We start from the raw sequence: 22356 nt of genomic DNA, 5'->3' as shown, positions 1-22356 counted from the left end.
ACTTCAATGTTTGCTGAAGGGTGCCATTTGGAGATCCTTACCCGAGCAGAGTCCGCTATCAAAATATTATCAAAATGATAACAAATTGAGTTTTTGATATCATAACTATAACATATTTTGATATAGAATTGCAGAGTACTCTAGCAAATATCAAATTTTGATATTATTTTGATAACTGAAATTAATAATAGAGTCCGTAATCTATAACCCGCATGACACATATTTGAGGCCGTACACTTAATACGTGACAGCTTAAAGAGGGAGGAGGGGTCTGTCATTTTTACGTTCCTATGAATGAAAAGTTATTTGCAAAAAAGTTATTAGAGAAAATCTAACATTGAGAATGGGCGGTTGAAAAATACAGAAAAATATTATACATAATTAAATACGATCCCTATCCTCTATATGAATAGAAATTATTTTCCGTTCAACGGTATATGAAGATTTTTTCTACGGTTTGAAAAGATAAATTACTAAGTCAATGCATTTAAAGTCTTTTAATTTTTGTTTATTAAAATTTATTTATTTTAATCTATCTGAGTGTTGAACTTAAAAACTGATATCAAATTGCTCACTTTGTGTTCTAATTCAATAGAATTACTAACGCAATGTCGAATGTTATTATCAATCTTTTTTAAACCATACCATACTATAAATACCATTTGCACTTTCATAAGGAAATAAAGAAGAATTCCAAAATGCGTCAAAGTTTCGTGCGCATGTTACTTTTTTATAATTTACACACAGACAAACAGACGTAACACAAGAAAAATTACTATCGACCATGACTTCAACGATCAATTTGAATTTGATTGATTGCGCGTTTCACAACTAGAGGCACCTGAGTGCTGCGGATAGAGCCGCTTTCCTGCGCTCAAGCGAGCAGAGGGATGTTTTGAAATCACTCCCATAAACAAAATTATTTTGCAGTTACTTGGCTGTCAAACATTTCCCGCTCTTCGAATTTCTTTTTCCACGCTGCATGAGGGCGCACAAATGCGCTAGACTCTACATGACTTTACGATTGTTTACATACATTCATGCTCCAATCAGCCTTTGAATCTCGTGAAATTTCGTAACGAGTGCTTTTTAGTTGCATTCCCACTAATTTTCCACTCGAAATATAATGTGAGAATATTTATTACAAAGAATACAAAACTCAAACAAAGTTAATTTCTATGTTTTCCCAAAATAATAACAATACTTCTCAATATTAGATCAGAAACGAACACAACCACAATCTTCAATGTTTGGCTCCGGCACAATAGAAAATTTTGGCTTCAGTTTGACAACCAAATCGATTCTATCCGCACCACCCAGAGAGGCACTAGCGTCGTAACCCTTCGAGTGTGACATTTCACTCCAGCGCCTTCTGGTGACGATGTCATACGAAACATTGTTTCGTGTAACATGCTCGCAAGGTGGTGGTAGAGGAGTTAAGCGATGGATTTTTCAGAAAAATGTTCAAGTCTGTTTGTCTGTGATTTACAGATCGCTTATTCATTACCTCATAAGCAATAAATCGAAATATTTTTTTTTCTATTATCAGTTATCGAATAAGACTGAATAATAATGAAATAAAATGATTCAAAATCCAAAGTCAAACTAATATTGATATTTTTATTTAGATATAATCTCAAATAAATAAAACAAAATAGGAACTGTGTCAGATATTTTTCTGATATCAAGATTTATAGAAAATAAGTAAATGATAACTAGTCTAGTTTGTAAATCTTGATGTCGCATAATATGTGTTTGATCAAACGAGTAACTAAATAAGATATCAGTATTTTGATATCACTATATGATCCATGAATCAAAATAATATCAAATTGAGATATTTATTTTTGTTTTTGCTCGATATAGTCATTATCATAATGAAAACTCATTATGTAAACCGAGCCGGTGACAAGCGTGGTGTCATCATCATCAATAGACATAGACCGCTGTCATCATTGAAACGCAGTATGAAAAAAAAACAATTATAGCCCGGGACATCCTGGCTACGATCTGGCGATGGGCTAAACAATAGGATGTCAATAGCCTGATGTAAACCGTAGAAAACTGCCCAATATCAAAATAAGTTTTTTTTTGTTTTCCGTGATATCAAAAATTGTTATCACTTTGTTTATTTGGATACAACATTTAATTCTCAACTTTTGATGTGACTACTATTAACTCGACCACAGGGTCACCAAAATTTGATATTGCAAATGAAAGTATCAAAATATCAAAATAAGTTATCAGTTTGTTTTCATTCTCTGCTCGGGTAATCAACGATTGAGAAACCTACCGTTTAATAAGACTGTGTGTTTGAAAGTTCCTTTAAGAAAATCAGTTAAACTAATAAATCAGTACATGCTGTGATATCAAAATCAAACAAATGAATACCACAAATGCTATTTATGTTGATATTGCAAATGAAAGTATCAAAATATCAAAATAGGTTTTCAGTTTATTTTCATTCACTGCTCGGGTAATCAACGATTGAGAAACCTACCGTTTAATATGACCGTGTGTTTGAAAGTTCCTTTAAGGTCACTCCTGACGGAATCCAAGTTTCAAAGTGCTCGCGTTTTCGGGGGCACACCACTCGATACGGAAGAAACGCAAAACTGTCATTTTCATTTTTCACGCATGCTGCGTGCTGCAAAACTAAATCAACAGAAATGACAGTTGTGCGTTGCTTCCGTATCGAGTGGTGTGCCCCCGAGAACGCGAGCACTTTGAAACTTGGATTCCGTCAGGAGTGACCTTAAGAAAATCAGTTAAACTAATAAATCAGTACATGCTGTGATATCAAAATCAAACAAATGAATACCACAAATGCTATTTGAAGTAGTTTTATTTCACTTTTTTAGATAAGGATTATACGGTGCTTTCTTGTCAATACTTGCATGTGCTTGATTCTCCAATAGTCATTTCAATTTTTCACTTTCCCCTACTGATTATTTTTATGTTTCATGTGATAGAATAACTCACTATTAGTATTTTAAACTTCTATCGATTGTTACGAATGCCTTTAATTCCAATCTTCAACTAGGCTGCCGCCACAAGCATTACTGTTCCGTATTGATATGGATTTCACATCAATATGGGAGAGTTATGCTTGCAGTGAACGATGCTTCTTCTTCCACCTGAGTGCTGTACGTTTATTTTGTGTATTTATTTTGTACAAACGTGATTTAACGAAAATAATGATGGATTGCACTATATGGAACATTTGTCATAAAAATAACATTTATTTTGTAAATGCAAAAAGTTTTAGAAATAAGAAAACTGCTTAAAATATAACAAAACTAAGTGAACTTAGTAAATTACTGTTGGAACTTACAAATTTTCCTACTACTGTTGCCTTTTAAAAATTGTTTGCATTACATTAGAATAAGTTATTTTTTTGTCATTTTTCAATCTATATTATGCGTAATTTATGTCTCAACTCTAAATCTAAAATATTTATATGTATGTTATGTATGTACAATTGTACATATGCAACCATTACACGCATGTTTTATTACAGAGTTATTCCACGTTATTCTCTGCTTGGGTTAAAACGTGCCAATTATTCAATCAGCGTTTGATCTTTTTTTAGATATTACAAGTGCCTACCTTTGGCTTGACGAGTAGATGTTGGAAATTATTCGTTTTGTAATTAAATATGCATACTTCCCTATTATAAACATAATGAAGCTTTGGACGTAGAAACCGCAAATCGACGTTTGATGTCATTTTTAAACTCAGAAATGAATGACTTTCGGTATGTAAAAATAAATATAGATATCAAGCACATCTTTTCTTTCTGACCTATGTACAAAAGCAAACAAAACAAGGTGTTTAATATAACATGACAATTTTACACGACTCTATATAATAATACTCATTCAATTTTATTGATTTCAGATTTCAATTTTTGAAGCCTCACTTTTACATACGTCGCTTATACATATTGGAAATTAGGGCGACTTATGCTGAGGACTTTTGTAACACAAATTCAAAACAAAACAAAACTGCAGTTTCGTCAAACATGCACTGACAAATACCGATCAGCATAGCGGCGAATGTGTAATTTATTCATTTTTCACAGGAAATTTGAGTGGATTGAGCTATGATGTGAAACACGTGAATTACGTGTCATGCATTTATGCATGCCAGTGGAAAAAAAACTATTAGGGGTGATCGGGGCAATATGGGCCACCTAAGGAAATCGTTCCGAAAAGCGCTGAAAAGCTCAAAAAAACATCGTTCAAATGTAGTTGACTTATACTAGAGAATGTTCCCTTTCATATAACGTCGATGAATGACGAAAAATGCGTTTGGAAATTTTTGGAATGCACTTTTGAAAATGTATTGATTTCAATGTGTGTTCCCGACTATACGGGGCAATATGAGCCACCATTTGGGGCAGTATGGGCCACCCATCCAAAACGTTTATTTAGGCGAAAAAAGTATCGCAATATGGAAGAATATGATATTCCTACAACAGTTGTGAGTATTCCATACCAAATAAAATTAAAAAACCGCACAACAGCGGACTGAACCGATTTTCCACTCTTCACCGTTTGAACAGCCACATTTCAATTGGCCAATGGTCATTTTTTCTGTTTCAATCGCAGTAATGCGCTGTTGTAATTTTTCCGTAATGAATCTTACATATATGATAATATTCTTGTATTTGACTACTGAAATTTGAACTTGTTCGTATTTTAAGGCCTGATATCTTGCTCTGTGCAGGTATGCCCATATTGCCCCATAGAGACTGGTTTTGGAAAAAAAAAGTTTTATGATAAATTCAGATTTGTATCAATACAAACATGTGTGAACAATATTCAATTTTAATATATCTTTTGATTGTGGTGTATTTTTGACCTGTATTTTAATCAGTTTTGTGTCAAAACCTTATTTATAAACTTTAAATCTTATAATAATTTTGCCTATGCAGCGAAAATTTACATTTTCAAGTGTATTTTCATGTTTGAATTGAATTTTAATGCGGTTTTCACGTTGATGCATATGTGTAGCATCCTCTTAAAGATCATATAACTTTTACATGCTAAACCTTGTCAATAAGCTCAAAATGAGGGTGGCTCATATTGCCCCGTATGTTCATATTGCCCCTACTGCCCCTAAATTGGTTTGAAACCGTTCAAGGCAAACGTTTGCCAACTTTCTCCAAAGGATTTCTCGAATTTTGATAATTGTTAGACAAGTCATTTTAAAAAATTATGCTTGATATCTCTAAACATATGGGTATTTTGGGATTTCACAAAAATATCTATTTGATTAACAATATCGTGAAGCACTGTAACTTGTACACTACGACCAATCCAAGCCAACCATTCAGTTGAATCATTGTGATATTTTAATGATTCTGGTCAATCCAGGAGTAGCTAGAGACGAGCTAAACTAAAAACACGAGGATTCAAATGGTGTAGACTAACGCAGTCCACCTTTCATCATCTGGGCGTGGTTGGAAACGTTTTTGGCTTTAACAAACAAGCTCACGTAAAACATTTTTTCATTGCCCTATGCTGCAGTTGTTGTAGAAGTGATATTTTTTTCCATTCATTAAAATGTTGAACTCAGATGAGACAGATAATATATACAATATATTGAAATAACTTATGCCATCCAATCAAAATAAGTGCTGAATGAATTTCGTCATTGCAGTTATTAGAATAGTTTTGAACAGTCTTGCTTGATGCCCATTTTCCACCTTAGACACTTCCAAGGTGTTTCATTAATCTTCTCATGGGTCGTTCAAGACCGATGGGAAAAAAGTTCTTTGAAGTATACATCTAAAAAAAGAATGAAATGCAAAACCATCTATCGCAAACCTCCAAGAATTCAAACGTGAAACACATTTATGTACTTTCCAAAAATGTAGGGCAAACTTGTGGTTTTGCGTGTGCGTGTTGCAATGCAATAGTCTTTAATTTTGGCATGCACCCGATTGATGGTGCCAGATGTGCAGAGAAACAGTATTATGTCTGTTCTGTTTTGTTTCAAGAAGTACTATAAATCTAATATCTTGCGTCCTTAGCAGTGTTCCTTCAGATGCCGTTAGGTGAATTTGTACTTAAATAAGGGTGCAATGCTTTGTGTCCTTCACCGTGAGATCCTACTCGAGGCTTACTAAAAACTGACCTAATGCCGCTGCCGTTGAGGAAGCGGTTGCTGCTGTGATGGTGGTGGCTGTGCATGGGACGACGGTGCGGAACTCAACGCTTGGTGGTGATGGGATAGTGGACCAGGATGGTGGGAATGTGACGAGGAAGATGGATTGCCGCCTGCTGCACGTGCCGAGTGGGACTGGTGAGAACGTGACGAGACGGTTGGAGGTGTTTGCCGTAGGTGATGCGCTGGTTGCGGCTGCGCTTGCGACTGCAGCTGCTGTTGGGAATGGTGCTCCTGTTGGTGGTGCTCCAACAGAAGTGGAATCTAGTTCGACCGGGAATTGAAATTTAATATAATGTTATTGGGTAACGATGTCTGCGTTACGATTTAAGGAAAATGGTGAAGATTGATGATTTTTTTACTAATGAAGGGCCGCATGATTTTGCTGAGCTGATGTAGATTTTACATGGATAGAGATTAGTTTCTAGGAGTAATAATTAGGTTTCCGACAATATCTAGTTACTCTACCTGATGGGCGGTGTTGTAAATTGTTTGTTGCTGCGCCTGATAAGCTGATGACGATGGGGGATTGTTACCACCGCTTGCGCCAGCCGCAGACAGAGAGTTATTGGCACTGCTACTATTAACCCCTCGATTTGAACGGGAATGTTGGGCAGGTTGTTCCGACGATATGGCACTACTGGATGATGACGATGGTTGACGACTTGATGAGTTCGAAGGTGGTGGACAAGATTGGTTCGATGGAGAATGATGTCTAAAAGTATGTCTCGATCGTATTATCATGTGGACTATTTTACTACTTATTTAATCAAAGCAATAGCTGAACCAAAATCCAAAAGAAAACGCAAAAGTAGAGTAAGTTTTTAAATAAGAAAAAAAGGCAACAATAGAAGTTGAATAAATCAATGTACAATTTTATCAAGTTAAATTCACATATCCGAAAACAACCGCTTGCAATGCAACTATTGTACTCCTCAAAATGTTTTATTATTGTCAATGCACTCTGCAGCTAAGACGGCGTTGTCAGGCCGCAACGTAGTGTTCATAAAGAAATTTCGCATTCAATTACCAATAACACAGTTCTAACACTGACCTATGACAATGAATTTCACTATTCAAATTATTATTAATCTGTCTGTACGCATGATTGTCCTAAATTTCCTACATATAATTAACATTGATGCGTAAAGTTGCCGCATTTGTTATTTAAGGTACTATGAAATACAACAAGTTTTCGGTGGGAAAAATAAAAATAATAATTGCAAAAAGTTACCCTTATTTTCTTAACAATTGGGGGAATCGGCTAGAAATGAAATAAAAACAAACATGTATAGAATCCAATTACTTTATTGACTAAAATAATTAAATTAAATATATTGTTCAACCTTTCAAACAGGCAGATATCCTTTCTTGTAAATCGCATATAAATTATTTCATATAAGAAAAAAATATCTTAACTTAAAAGGCAGGACAACTTTTTAAAATTTACAAACTACAAAAATTGTTCGAACGCCTGTTACAGCTGTCAGTTCCAAAACTTTTATAAAACTGTTTTTCAAAAAAAAAATGGGTTTGTTCACTATCGCAAGTTTTACACGTAACGTGCTTTGATCCAAACGCGAATGAACTAAGTGTACGTGGTGTTTGTGACATCGCCACTGAACGCCCGAGCGTCGCTGAACGAATTGTTGTGGCATATGGCTTGGCCTAGTGAGAAAAACCGAAAAAATGTCGGCACTCGAACATAATGGATGCCTCGTCGACCCTCACAGGTTCACGTAGATTGTGTTAGGTTTATCACTAAAGATTGTAGGTTGTGATAAAAAAATAAAGGAAAAATAGATAGTAAACGAAATAAATTTCAATACAGTTTGTAAAACAGATACTTTTTACGAGAAATATAAGTACTATATACAATATTTGTATAGAATAAATAACAAAATAGTTTTGAAAAAAATGCTTTGGAGGCACTTACCTGATTGAAGAACTTGAGGTGTTTTGGTGGGAGGAATTTGAATGCCGAAAATCTATACCATTTTCCAACGGTATTTGGTTGCTTGTGTTACTGCTAAACAGGGATTGTGACTGTTGCTGTTGAGATTGATGTTGCTGAATTCGACTACTCCTACTCGTAACGGAGGGATTAGATAAGTTGCTTCCAGCGGAATCATGGGGTCCATTGCCGTGCATGTTATTGAATTGACCTAGGCATAGTTTGGTTGCTATTTAAATTGTTTTCATTTGCTTCAGATTAGCACTATAAAAACCTTGAGATCCAGTCGCACCAAGTCCACTTCCACCCGTAGAACCGGGTCCTCCTGCGCTACCGGGGCCTGCTCCTCCACCACCACTACTGCCACTTCCGCCACCACCGACAATGCCGATTCCACCCATGGCCGTGGGATTCAACGGGATAGCTAAACGGGCATTCACTGCCAGCAGGTGGTCCCGTCTTGCTACCAAATTGTTAACGTGCTCCTCTAGTCGGATGTTTTCACTTCGAAGCTGATGTAAGCAGGATAACAGTGACGCAACTAAAATTAAAGTTGGAATAGGAAATTTTTATATCGAGCAATGTTAATCTACTCGTTAGCTATATGGAATACAAAGTCACAAAGGTACAGAATAAAAAGTGACAAATTGCCAAAAAGCTTGTCATCAAATTCAAAAAGCTTGATCACAAAGAGTCGAATAAAATAAAAAAGCGGTACCATACAGAAAGCCTTTTTTTCTTCTATACTATCAATGAATTTCTTAACCGAAACTTTGTCTCCTCGCAGCTCACTTCACATAAATATTTGCGACGAGGTTACATACAGAGAAAAAAAATTGTACAAAAGGTTGCTTGTCTTACCAACCACGCAGTTAACAATTGTGAAAGAGCTTTATGTTTATTAGGTTGTGAGAGGAATATATCCCAGTAGAGGAATTTAATGCCAGTTAACGAATAGGTAATAGGTATTAAAAGAAATCATTGAAATTGTCACTTTCAAAGTCAGATAATAAAAAAAATAACTTACTGTCAAAATGTTGAGCTTGTTCCATTAGAAATTGAGATCCTTGCTCCCATTGCCGTTCCAGCAGCTGTTCCAGGCTCTGGGGGGTGTTGCCATTGGCAGTAGCTGTGCCTCCCCCAGCGAGCATCGAGCTTAACGAAGGTCCACTGGTGACAGGTGCGCTTGCATTACTTCTCGCCTAACAAAATAAATTAGAGAAAACCATATATGAATGAACCATGTTTAATGGCTATCGGATGAAGTTCTTACCGCTTGACTTTTTCCTGGGAATGGAGGGCCCACGATTTGAGGAGCCGCTTCGACGAACGAATGTGCTTCAAGCTCCATGCTCAACTGATCGGACATCTTCTGCGCCACGCTGCTGTTGGGATTCAGTTGATTACCCAACATGTGGGTAGCGTGAACAACACCATTCTGAAATAGTTTGCTTTCCTTGGCGTCAGGAGCTCCAAGAGCTGCATTTGAGTTGGTGGACAGTTTTCTATTCCGTTTACTACCTCGTGCCATACCCGAATCGGAGCCCGGAGAACTAGGGGGAGATTCTTTTACCATAGGCTGAGGGGTGATAATGGTCGACGTTGCGCCAATGGTTGTCGGATTGGTTCCAGGCTGTGCCTCATAGGAAAACTTAAGCCCACCGGTACTGAACGAAGAGCTGGAACCAAAACTATTGTCCGGCGTTCTGGAAGTAGATGGCGAGGGTGTTTCAGCCGAGGGTTGCGACGATCTTAGCTTTTTGCTGGCGTGCGTCACCACCACAGCGTTATTACTGTTACTGTTACTACTGGTGTTATTGCTACTGGGAGTGCCGTGACCGTGGTCGGTGCTGGTGCCGGCAGTTATACTACTACTATTGCTGTTGCCGAGGTGGTTGCTATTACCGGTACCGATGCCGCCACCTGTTGCCAAATGGGGTAGTGATTGACCGCCGGTAGTAGGGTGGTTGCTTTGAAAATTAGAGGCAGACACCATGCCAACCGTTTCAATGACATGTGTACCGGAAACAGCGGAAGTGATAATGGGAGTCGTAATAGATGAAGAATTGGAAGCAGTGCTTTTCGAGGATGAAGCAGAAAGGGTGTTTTGTGACAACTTCTCCGCGTGAGGTTGGATTGCCGATCCGATGATCGACGTCGGCAGGAAACTGTTACTACTAATACCATTGGCCGAGTTAGTATGACTAGCATTACTTGCACTACTGTTAGAAGTCAAATTAAGCTGGTTATTGTTATTAGCGTTTGGGAGGCTACTGTTGTAACTATTGCTAGGCGTCGAGCTAGGGTTGGTGGTGCTGTTGGTGGCGGATTCATTGGCATATTTTGCACTGTTGGCGGTGTTGGAAGCGGAATTGGTCGATGAGCCAGTGGCGGTCGAAGGTGGAGAACGTTGTTGTTGTTGTTGCATGGAGCGTTTCTTGGATGTACGTGTTTTACCACCACCAGCGCTGCCTCCGTTTCCGGTACCACTACCACGATCTCTTGATTGTGATCTGTGTACAATATTGGGTGGGTAAATTATAGGTGGAAAATGTTTTACGACTTACAACCGAATTATCTTCAAGTTCATACTAAATAAAGGAACTAAACGTTATAGAGAAATTTTTGATGGAACATAAAAGGCCAAAAATCAGCTTTATTGTAGTGTACATTTTTTATCGTAGTTTAGGTCAAACCAATTACAATGAAAAACAACCGATTTCGAAAACTTTACACGTCCCCATTCATTAAGGTCACCTGGCACAAACGGGACCAAAAGAAGTTAAGTGAAAATTTAAAACAATTTATTGCATATGCCCTGCATATTTAGACAGCTACTGCAAGGTCGTCTTGGAAAGTCAAATCAAGATAACCGAAACGAACTCGTGTATTAGACTTCGCGAAGGTTAACTATAGGAAAAGAAATTGATCCGAATATAATAATAACATATTGCCTGTACCACTGCAAAATAACTAATTTCTAGCTTGCTACTTTTTACGTACCATACAAACAAAAAGCTTACATACAAGCGGTAAAATACAAAAACTAAACTAAAATCAATCAAAACAAGCATAACTAAATATGTAATAACCAAAATAATATACCTCGATCTCCTTCCGGTAAGATCCTCCTCTTGGAGGGCCGTTATCCGCGACACCGATACTTGCTTTTCGAAGGAAATCTTCAGACCACCGTCGCCACCTCCCGGGATGATTGGCGACGACGAGGTACTCTGTATGGCACTCATCGGCACGGGTGAAACACTTTGTAGTACGGACACATTGGACGAGATGGTACTGCTGGCGATCAGTTCGAGCCCACCGCCCGAGAAGGTATGTTGCGTCTGCGGCCCCAATAGGTGCTGCGATCCAGCACTGGAGATGATAGCAGGTGACAGTCTCATCGACGGTGACTGCCGTTCCAAAATCGAATGGGCAGGGTTCTGTATGACGTGACTTGACGACGCGCTGGACGACTGCTGTTGTATCACTGGACTCGCCCTATTTGCGGCTACATTCTGTGGAGTTTTCAGGAGAAAAAGATGATAACACTATTATGGCAACAATTCGCAATACCAACCATTATTTGATCGCTAGTTCGCTGTGTTAGCTGTTGGTACAGGCTAGATCCCGACGGCATCTGACCCGGCGACACGATGGTCGATGTGTTACCGCTACTACTGTTGGGAGCATTATTACTTGCACTGGTTGAGCTAGCGCTACTACTACCACCACCACCTCCACCACTATTATTGGCAGGTAAATTTACACCAGGTACGGTAGCTGTCGATAAGGGAACGGACACCACAAGGCTAGGGGTATGTTGCTGGCCTTGCTGTTGTTGCTGCTGCTGTGGGGATTGCTGATGCTGTTGAAGCTGTGGTGAATTCGGCTTCGATGAAAATGTAAGAAATGTTACCTACCATTAGAAATCTGTCTTTCTTATGAGAATGAGAATGACATTGAGTTGAGAGAAAAAGGATGAGCGCCATGCAACAATAACAACAATAATTATTGATCATAGAACAGTACCCACCCACATATTTTGGTACAAACCGATTAGGTACAAATACGACATCAGAATAACGTATATTGAATGTCACCGATTGTGATTTTATGAAAAGACTAGCTTTATGTACCCGGCCTTGCTCGGAATTGCCAGTTTGATTCGCAGTTTTTTTTTTCACAATCGGAAAATGAATAAACCAATTGGTCAACAGGATAATTGCGTTTTCTTATCGATACTTCATCATTTGATCAGAAGAAGGCAGATTTCATTTGAAAACATTGGCTGATTTTGAAGAAGGGAGCAAACCCATAATCGCCATATTCCGGGCAAACGTTTATTTCTAAAGAAGGAAAAACATCCACCGATGCCTTATTCCGGGCAAACGTCTATTTTTAAAGAAGGGATCACATTCACCATCCAGAAGGAAACACATTAATCATTGCTTGTCACTGGGCAAACCATAATTTCGATAAATGGTTAAATTGATCGATAACTAAACAATACAATAATGGGTTCAGAAGTTAGGCTGGAGCATACACACAAACATACAAACATTGAGTTTTCTATATCTCGGGTAGTTATTTAAAAGGACGTATGTGATTTTGTAAACAAAGATGCATACGTCGATTTGTCAAATATGATGGCACTCCTACGCAAACCAACACAACGAACATGTAGCCGAAACCACCCCCTACCTGTATGTGGCGATGGTTTGCGTGGGAGTGCTATCAGATTGCAGAAATCAACGTTTAAATTTTTGTTTACAAAATCACATACGTCACATACGTTGAATAAGTATCCGAGATATATAGATAGCTAATAGCTATATGTATCCGGCTTTGCTAGGGACTGAAAAGTAAATTATTCAATTAAAATGTCCAATGCTGTAGCACAAAACCCACAGAGGTAGATCTACCGCTCATAGAATTGTTCCTTTGTATCAATCTATTTTTATATATTTGTTTGGCTCTTCTACCTTTTCAATAAACATCTTCCAAAAATAGAGAATAAGTGTACCAAATCTGGTTGTAATTTTTCCTGGTAGTTACACTGAATTGCTCATTTTTAAAGACAACCCTTCCCCATAACTTCCTTTTTCCCCAATGACCCTCCCACCTCCTTTGTTATCTTCTCCTTGGGATAGAAAATGTGTACACCAAATTTGGTTGAAATCGGTCCTGGGAGTTAGGTGTTACACTGAATTGCTCTTTTCTAAATACAACCCTTCCCCCTTACCCTCCCTTTTTCCCAATGATCATCCTTTGTTATTTTCTCCTTAGGATAGAGAATGTGTGTACCAAATTTGGATGAAATCGGTCCAGGGGTTCAAACGATACACTGAATTGCTTGTTTTCTGAACAATACCCCTCCCCCCAGACCCCTCCCCTCTTTCCCAAATTACACTTCCATATGATCGACTACTCTTAGTGAATATGTGTACAAAATTTGGTTGATATGGGTACTGGGGGTTGGGAGTTACACTGAATTGCTCGTTTTATAAAGACAACCCCTTCCCCCATACCCTCCCTTTTTTAACAATGACCGCCCCACCCGCTTTGTTATCTTTTCTTTAGGGTAGAGAATGTGTGTATCAAATTTGGTTGAAATCGGTGCAGGGGTTCAGAATTTACTCTGAATTACCCGTTTTCTGAACAATACCCCTCCCTCCAGACCCCTCCCCCCTTTCGAAGATTACACTCTCATAAGATTGTCTCCTTATATTGAATATGTGTACAAAATTTGGTTGAAATTGGTTCTAGGAGATGCAAGTTACACATAATTGTTCGTTTTCTAAACAAAACCCCTCCCCCTTTTCTAAATGACCCTCCCACCCCTTTGTCAACTTCCCCTGAGGATAGAGAACGTGTGTACCAAATTTGGTTGAATTCGGCCAAGTGGTTCAGAAGTAGTTAGCGAACATACATACATAGATTGATTTTTATATATATAGATAGATAGAAGATAGAAGATCATATCGGGCATATTCACGGATGTTGTCAATATTATTATTTCACTTCAATGTTATTATTGAACCAAAGAGCTCCAGGAGCCATTCAGCAGTTGCTAATGTACAGGGGTTAGACAAAAAGGTTGAGATAGGCAAAATTTTGTCGAAGTTCAAATCAGCATAACTTTGCGTAGAATAATCCAATTTTGATAAAACTGGGACAGGTATTGGAGATGGCAAAGTTGTGCTGATTGGAATTTCAACAATTTTGTACCTATCTCAACCTTTTTTTCTAACCCCTGTATATAAAATTCGCTTCTCGCGTACAACGTTACTCTTATGCGTAACATAAAACGTGTAATCTCGTTGAACGATGTGAAATTTAAACATTGTTAGTAAGGCCGAAACAAATGTTATTTTCTTCTTCTGTCTCCACCCCCTCGATTTTTTGTGGCTTTATTTTATTAATTGAGGCGGGGATTAAGAATTTTATTAGAAAAATAATAAAATATTGAGCTTTCCCAGAATTATTTAAGAAAACTGATGAGTTTTGCGATTTTCTGTTATTCTGTTATTATCAACGTAAAGAAAACTGATGAGTTTTGCGATTTTATCAATTTACCTATTCCTTAATTTATTATTTTCCACCCCCTTCGTTATCGAAAGACTAACTGGACAAAAGAAGAAATTCATATTTGTTCCGGCCTAATTTAGTGAAAGTATTATACTGCCGTGAATCGCATATCCGTCCCATCTTTGCTGGGTTTCCTATTCATATAGGACAAATATGCGATTCACGGCAGTATATGTAATGTAGATGATGTAGTACTGACTGCTTCGAAATAAATAAATATGATCGAAAATTAGACATTCTAACATGAGGTAGCAAATGGGACAAAAAGGGGTTAGCACATACTGAACGGAATAGTTTGTATTCAAAACATATATGTTCATTGCTAATTTAATCATTTTGAGGTTATCTTCGAAATAATAATGTCAATTTGTTTATTGAAAATGTATAATTTTAGTCTATAAGAAAGCAATACACGGATGGCTTGTTTTCATAATGTATTTGTAGACACCAGAACATTCGATCCTGCATGCTGGTCCTGTCAGCTCTTTGGATAGCTGCAGCACTGCCACATTTAGCTAAATTAACAACATTGTGAATGAAAACGGTCGTACTTTGGACCTAAGGATTTTTTCCGACATTTAGTAGTTGATGAGTATCCTGAGTATCATAGTTCTTGACAGACATAGGGTAAAGGATATGTTTTGGACCATCCTTACGAGGGCTCTTATTTTGGACCACCAAGAGGAATTTGCACTCAGTGGTTCAAAATATGAGCCGTCGAACTGGTGATCCAAAATACCTCTCTGACCCTATTTGTTCTAGCATGTATGTCTGTTATCTGTGCTACTGTCTTCCATTGGGTTATGTGTCGCCTCCAAGCAGGGATGTCAGACGTACAGACATGTAGAGGTAGCATCAATATTGGTGGTAGTGGGGTTTTAATGAGATTTATCACAATTAAACACTTTGAATAACCTGTTAAATGCAAAAATATCCTAAGATTTCACTTGAGAAACTATTGAAAACAATGATTTTCCTTAACAAAATTGACTCCCTTGCACCTATACTGCTGTGAATCGCATATCTGTCCCATCTTTGCTGGGTTTCCTATTCATATGGGACAAATATGCGATTCACGGCAGTATAGTGGTGCAACTGTACCAATAGTGGCGAGTCTCACAAGAAATTAATGGGAATTAAAATTAATTTTTAACGCCACTAAAGGAACGGTGGTGCAAGCTATATTTGGTAGTTGTTGATGTTAAATGACATAAATCTCATTTTTGTTAGCAAATTTATTAGTTTTTCTATTAGCTAAGATGTTAAAGCTGTAAATTTCCCATAATTATCAATTTTTGAAAAATATCTACTTTTGAGGATCTACTAATACCTCCACTATTGGTACCGTTACGCTATTCAGATTTTTTGATTGTTGTTGTTCTCAAAAACATTGGGTTTTTAAACTGAATTCTGCTTCTTATCGGAATTCTTTTTGAGTTCCGAACAGAATCCTTTTTTGATTTCATTCGGAAGCCCAAAAAAGTCTGTTTTGAAGACTGACATCTTCAGTTTGTAAGAGACGTCCATACGATCTTTTGGATTTTCGCACGGAATTGTGAGGCTTCCGAACTAAATTTCTCCGAGCCTCAGAACGAAATTCTTTTGTACTTTCGAAAGAAATCCTTTTGAATATCCGAAAGGAATCCTGTTGGCCTTCCGAATAAAATCATTTTGGGATTCCGAAAGGATTCCTTTTGGGTTTTGGAAGAAATACTTTTGGACTTCCAAATGGAGCCTTCTACGCTTTGAAAGGTATCTTTTCCTACTGGACAGAGAATTCCCAGCAGAAGTCCGAACTGACTCCTGGGATGGCCTACGAAAGCCCTAAAAGTCGAGTCAAGTACGAGACACTGAAGACGGCCTTACAGTTTAGGTCGAAATACGCATCTGTTAAGATTACAACGTGGCGGAATTAAATGGAATTAATTAAACTAGAAGAGCCTTATAATTTTCACTGAAAGGATTTTGGTCGGAAGCGTAAGAGGATTCGGCTCGAAAACTCAGAAGAGTTCCGTTCGAATGACCAAAAGTGTTCCATTCGGAAGACCAAAAGAACTCCATTCGTAAACCCAGAAGAATAACCGTTCATTTCTTTGGGTTTCCGAACGTATTTTTTGGACTTTTGAAAGGAATTCTTTTATGCTTCTGAACGGGATACATCATTCTTCTTATTCTTATTGAAATTACATCCCCACACTGGGACAGAGCCCCCTCGCAGATTAGTGTTCATTAAGCACTTCCACAGTTATTAAATGCGAGGTTTTCTGGCCAGGTTACCATTTTTGCATTCGCATATCATGAGGCTAACACGATGATACTTTTATGCCCAGTGAAATCGAGACAATTTCCAATCCAAAAATTGCCTAGACCGGCACCGGGAATGAAACCCCTCAGCATGGTCTTGCTTTGTAGCCGCGCGTTTTACCGCACGGCTAAGGAGGGACCTGGGATACTTTAGGGCTTCGAAAACAGCATTCTTTCGGGCTTCCGAACCGAATTATCTAGGGATTCCAGATAAAGTTCTTTTGGACCTCCTAACGGAATCTTATTGGGCATCCGGACAAAATTATTTTGCACATTCGAACGGAACACTTTTTGTACATTCGAAAAGAATACCTTTGGACGTCAAAGTGAAGCTTTCTGGGCTTCTGAATGGCATCTCTTTCAGATTCTGAACAGGAAATACCGATTTCTTTCGAAAGCCTAAAATAGATTCCGTTCGTAATTTAAAAAATATTTTGTATGGAAGCGCAAAAATATTCGGTATGGAAGCCCAAAATATTTTCTTTTAGAAGCCCAATAGAGTTCCGTTTCGATCTTCAAAAGATCTCCGTTCGTAAACCCAAAAGAAGTCCATTCATATACAATATAATTGTAGATGAGTTGAATGTAGATATGTGGAATGAAGAAATCTTCTTCTTCTCCTATCTATATTATTAAACATGAGTTGAGATTTCATTTGAAGCCTCATAACTTACGAACGGATTGACCGATTTGCAAGATTTTCTCATTATTCGAATCGACTTGTCGACTTGGGATGCGCAGTAGGGTGACTCAAATAACACTTTTTCAAATTTTTGATGGGCCTTATCTCTTATTCGGTTCTATTTGATGCCCTGATGCTCTAGACAAAATTTCAGGCAAATCGGTTAACGTTTGGGCGGTGCTAAACTGGTTGGATGTTTATATGGAAAAATGTATGCAGAAACATCCAAAAACAGTGATTTGCAGTTGGACGGCACAATTTACGATCAAGAACTATGATACCATGTTTTTGTAGAATTAAATACAGAATGTTATGCTGAAAACCGCAAGAAGATTGCAGTCTTTTAGGCAAAGATATTAGCATTTTACTGGAGTGTTGTAGGGGTGAATTTATTTCTTTTCAAGGGTAAAAGAAACGAAATTTGCTCAAACCCCACTTCAGAGAAATGCTAATAACTTAGCCGGGCAAACTCTAATCTTTTCGCGGTTTTCTGCATAACGTTCTGTATTAAATTTCTCAAGGCCTGAATGAATAGTATTATAGTTCTTCGTAAGTTGTGCCGTCCAACTGCAATTCACTGTTTTTGGTTGTTTCTGCATACATTTTTGCATATAAACATCCAACGAGTTTAGCACCGCCCAAACGTTGACCGATTTGGTTGAAATTTTATCCAGAGCATCAGGGCATCAAATAGAACCGAATAAGAAGGCGGCCCATCAAAAAAATTGAAAAAAGTTTTTCCCATACCTAATACGCAGTGATTATTATTGCTCTGAAATGCTCCTAGGCAGATCGTGGGGTGTACCAGACCGACCACTTCAAACCCGCGGAAAGAAACTTCATTATCGATACTGTCTTCGTCACAAGCTAAAATACCGATAGGGGCGTCGGTTACGTTTGCAGGAGCAAAGTCATTGTCGGTAGAGATGTATTTGTTATGCTGAACTATCCCAGCTTTGCGAAACCATGTTGTTTGCATGAACGCCGTTTCCCAGCAACCAGCCGATTTCATTGATATGACCACGTTTTCCTTTTAAATAGGATTCAATGGCTTTGAAAAAATGAGGTTTAAAAGCTCCCATGGAACTTATATCGAGAAGCTGTAATTTGTGACTGCAGTGAGGAGGGATAATTATCACTCGCTCTTGTTTTCTCAATGAAAGTTTTTTTTTTGAGTAATGTAAATCATGACCGTCGAGCAGCAACAACAGAGGATGATCCGAACTGGACCTTTCAAATTTTAAGAAATTGTTAAACCATATATGAATCCTCGATAGTCATCCATCCGGAAGCATAGCAACTGAAGACATACGCAGGCAAGCTGTTGACAATAGACCTCTTTCTGCTGATGATATACACCCCACTTGACGGCGTTCTCACAATACCCGTACCTTAGAACGTTTTGTTTGTACCTCGAAATAGTTATTTTTTTTAATTTAATCACTGTTTATTATGACTCTCTGTTAGAACGGATGTTTCGGCCACTTTGTATTTGACTGAGACTGAAGTTCATGGACGCCAAAACTTTCCCAGCTTGTCAAAGTAATCGGTCACGACTAACTTATTGAAAGCTTGTGCTCACGCTGCAGACCTTGCTTCTGAATAACGTAATGCTGCTATAGTTCTGGATGACGCGCTCGGAATTCATATAGGGTAGAGAACCATTTGGGCAGTACCCCCTATTCCCGTCAGCAACGTTCATTACTCGAGCGCATCACAACCGAATTGGTTTTTAGTACATGGTTAGTTTCTGTCGATATCTAGTGATGTACAAACAATCAAGCCATTTGGTTGGAACGCGGTCAAGTTATTAACGTTGCGGACGGGAATAGGGGGTGCTGCCCAAATGGTCCCGCTCCCTAACTAGTCCAAGCCAGCTAGCTTACTTCGGGCATCGCCAATGCTTGTTTTTTTTCTGCTAGTTAGAGTAGAAACCTTATCGATTAAGTAGTGCCGATTGGAATGTGTGATACTTTGGAGTGGGGCCTTCCTTAGCCGTGCGGTATGATGCGTGGCAAGAAGACCATGCTGAAAATGGTTGGGTTCGATTCCCGGTTCACATCTAGCAAGCTTTCGGATTGAAAACTGTCTCGACTTCCTTGCGAATAAAAGTATCATCGTGTTAGCCTCATGATGTACGAATGCAGAAATGGTAACTTGGCATAGAAACCTTTCAATTAATAACTGTGGAAGTATTGAATGAACGCTAAGCTGCAAGGGGGATGCAATGCCAAAAAGAAGGGAAGATATTTCAAAGTCTAGATAACAAAAATTAAAATAATTCAAATAATTAAAAATTCTTTCGACTCATCTAGATCTGAGACGAGACCGGCAAAGACAGCTTCTTTTTCCTTGTTTTGACACTTGTTCTTCTTTTTATCACAGTTGATTATCGAGTTTCAACTGTTTCCTTGACTGTTTCACCTAAGCCCCGGGTGGACTCTTCTGAGCACAATAAAAGTGTATACAATTCACGAATTAGTAAATTCATTTTCATAAGCATTTTTATACCGGGAACAAAACACAAGTTTCTAACAGATTATTAATAAGCTAAACGGATGATTTGGAATACTCGTTTAAGTGAAAAAGTCTTCGTAAAACAAAATTCATGCGGAATATTTTATTTGGGATACCAATACTTTCACACAAAAAGCTGCTGGTTGCACCTGACAGTTCGTGACAGCAGTTGACTGGCAGCAGCTGAAGTTACATTTTTTCCTCTTTGCAAGTCCCGTCCCAGATCTAGATAAGCTACACTTCCAGCCACACACAGCATATCATAGAATAAATCCTTGCACAATTCGTAGGTGGCATTGCAGAGATCAACATTTTCTCCAAGATCTGCGATTAATCAAACCTGATTTTTTATCAGGCCACGTTCTTGCAATAACTTCTTTTTTTTAAATTGCTCTATTCTGCCCATGATCGCATATTTGTAACTCCCAACAAACTCAATCTTTTCCAGCTTACCACAGATAGGCAAGATAGTAAAGCCTATTTTACTGTTGTGGGATTAGATGCAGTAAATTTCGCTTTCTGAACGATTTACAGGGTTTTTACAAAATGATCAAAAATGCAAGTGTTACAAATATGCGATCATGGGCAGTATTAATGTGATAAAATAACTTCTCTGGACAATAAGAAATTCACGCATTTTCACTACCATTTTATAATTTACGGTAGTGCATTTGTAGCAATTGTCGATTACAACGGACCCTCTATGAGTCGATATTATACCTATGACTCGAAATTTACTCACGAAGCAAATTTTGCCAAAATATTGACTGGCTGACTGTGATAGTTCCTCCGAACTTCTCCCAATCATTTTATTTGCCTCATCGCGAAGTGTCCCAACAATTTCGTTAATCGTATATTGCATCCCTTAACAATTAATTATGCACAGCTAGGAAGTCTCAATGTATCCATATAGCTGTCAACTCTAGTGTATCCAATTCTAATGCTTTTAATGTGAGCACATCACTTCCTCACAGTGAGTTCAGATAATATATCCCTTTTCTCTAGCACAACTTCGTTTCCACAAAAATTCAAAGGTGTACTTAGTTACTTATGTCAATGAGAATGAGTCAAGTTATCAATTTGTGGTGCATCAAGTAATTGTAGATGGATCAACGAAGCTAAAGCACAGTCAAATCGGATTGTTATGAATATGCAAGCAAATTACATTACCAATATAATGAATTATTACTATTATATTACTCCGCAATGTGGTCAGGACAGACAAAGAGAACTACAAAAACTTGGAGCAGTTTTGTTTGGACATTTTCGACTTGTTATACGTTTTACCGTGCAAAAGAATATATAAAAATAGAGTGAAGCGGGCTTACCTGCTGTTGGTGTTTGATAGCAGACGAGACTATGTTCGACGTGTGAGACTGAATCAGGTTCGGACTCACGTTTTGGATGTTCGGGTCACCGGTTGGATTATGAGGAGAACTTGGTTCCGTTTTAGCCTGCAATAAAATAAGGATTATTAAAATCGCTGGTCAAATATCAGCAGGATGATTTATTATTTCTAAATCTCAAATAGGTTGAAACTAAAACCTGCACTCCCTTCAAAAATAGTATTAGAAAGATAAACTGACCCCGCATATGCTCTGCAGATATAAACACACCTCGTCGTCGGTGCGCTCGCGTTTGTGTTTTTTCTCACGTTTATCCTTTTTGTGGCTTTTATGTTTCATGTTGCATCGGTGGCGGCGGCGTTCAGTCACACTTCAAAAACTTTCCTTGTGAAGGTCATCGGATGCACTTCGGAACACAAAATCGCCAATCACTGTAGCACATTGTAATGTCTAAATCTTATTCAGTTTAGTTAACCGCTTCTATCAAATACCAAGGCTTCATCAACTTCTCAGTGTAAACTAAAACAAACCCTCTATACGCACCCAGACGAAAACACATGTCTGTGAGACGCGACTGGATGATGCCTCTGGTTCTGGTTATCCTGTGTGCTTGTCTATGATATTCTATTCATACTCATAGCCAGTAGGGGAGAACGGTCCAAAATGCATCCCTTGAGCTTTTTCGATGTTTTCGCCCATATAAACAAAAATACCCAACCATTTCAACGTATAGGTGCAAAATTTACAAACCCTGCTACATTTCACAATGATTTCTCATTCAAAGCAAT

At 38.1% G+C, this 22356-nt stretch overlaps 1 protein-coding gene across 12 annotated transcripts in view; it reads right to left on the bottom strand.

Moving 5' to 3' along the window:
- Positions 1–2827: 2827 nt before the first annotated feature.
- Positions 2828–22356, bottom strand: part of LOC134220354 (protein AF-10) — a 60837-nt gene continuing 41308 nt past the window's right edge. For 8 of the 12 annotated variants that reach the window (XM_062699393.1, XM_062699387.1, XM_062699389.1 and 5 more), the window contains 9 exons: positions 21551–21676; positions 11709–12020; positions 11234–11646; positions 9402–10641; positions 9156–9330; positions 8403–8669; positions 8111–8339; positions 6643–6889; positions 2828–6438 (listed from right to left, as the gene is read on the bottom strand). In XM_062699393.1, the coding sequence (XP_062555377.1) occupies positions 6145–6438; positions 6643–6889; positions 8111–8339; positions 8403–8669; positions 9156–9330; positions 9402–10641; positions 11234–11646; positions 11709–12020; positions 21551–21676 (3303 nt within the window). In that variant the 3' untranslated portion in view covers positions 2828–6144. Of the gene's footprint in view, positions 6439–6642; positions 6890–7464; positions 7936–8110; positions 8340–8402; positions 8670–9155; positions 9331–9401; positions 10642–11233; positions 11647–11708; positions 12021–21550; positions 21677–22356 lie in introns of those variants that run through there. The other 4 variants (XM_062699396.1, XM_062699397.1, XM_062699399.1 and 1 more) reach the window with 3 other exon arrangements.

The sequence above is a fragment of the Armigeres subalbatus genome, chromosome 3 (genome assembly GCF_024139115.2).
Source record: "Armigeres subalbatus isolate Guangzhou_Male chromosome 3, GZ_Asu_2, whole genome shotgun sequence".
Taxonomy (NCBI): Eukaryota; Metazoa; Arthropoda; class Insecta; order Diptera; family Culicidae; genus Armigeres; species Armigeres subalbatus.
This window is presented reverse-complemented; position numbering and strand designations above follow the sequence as displayed.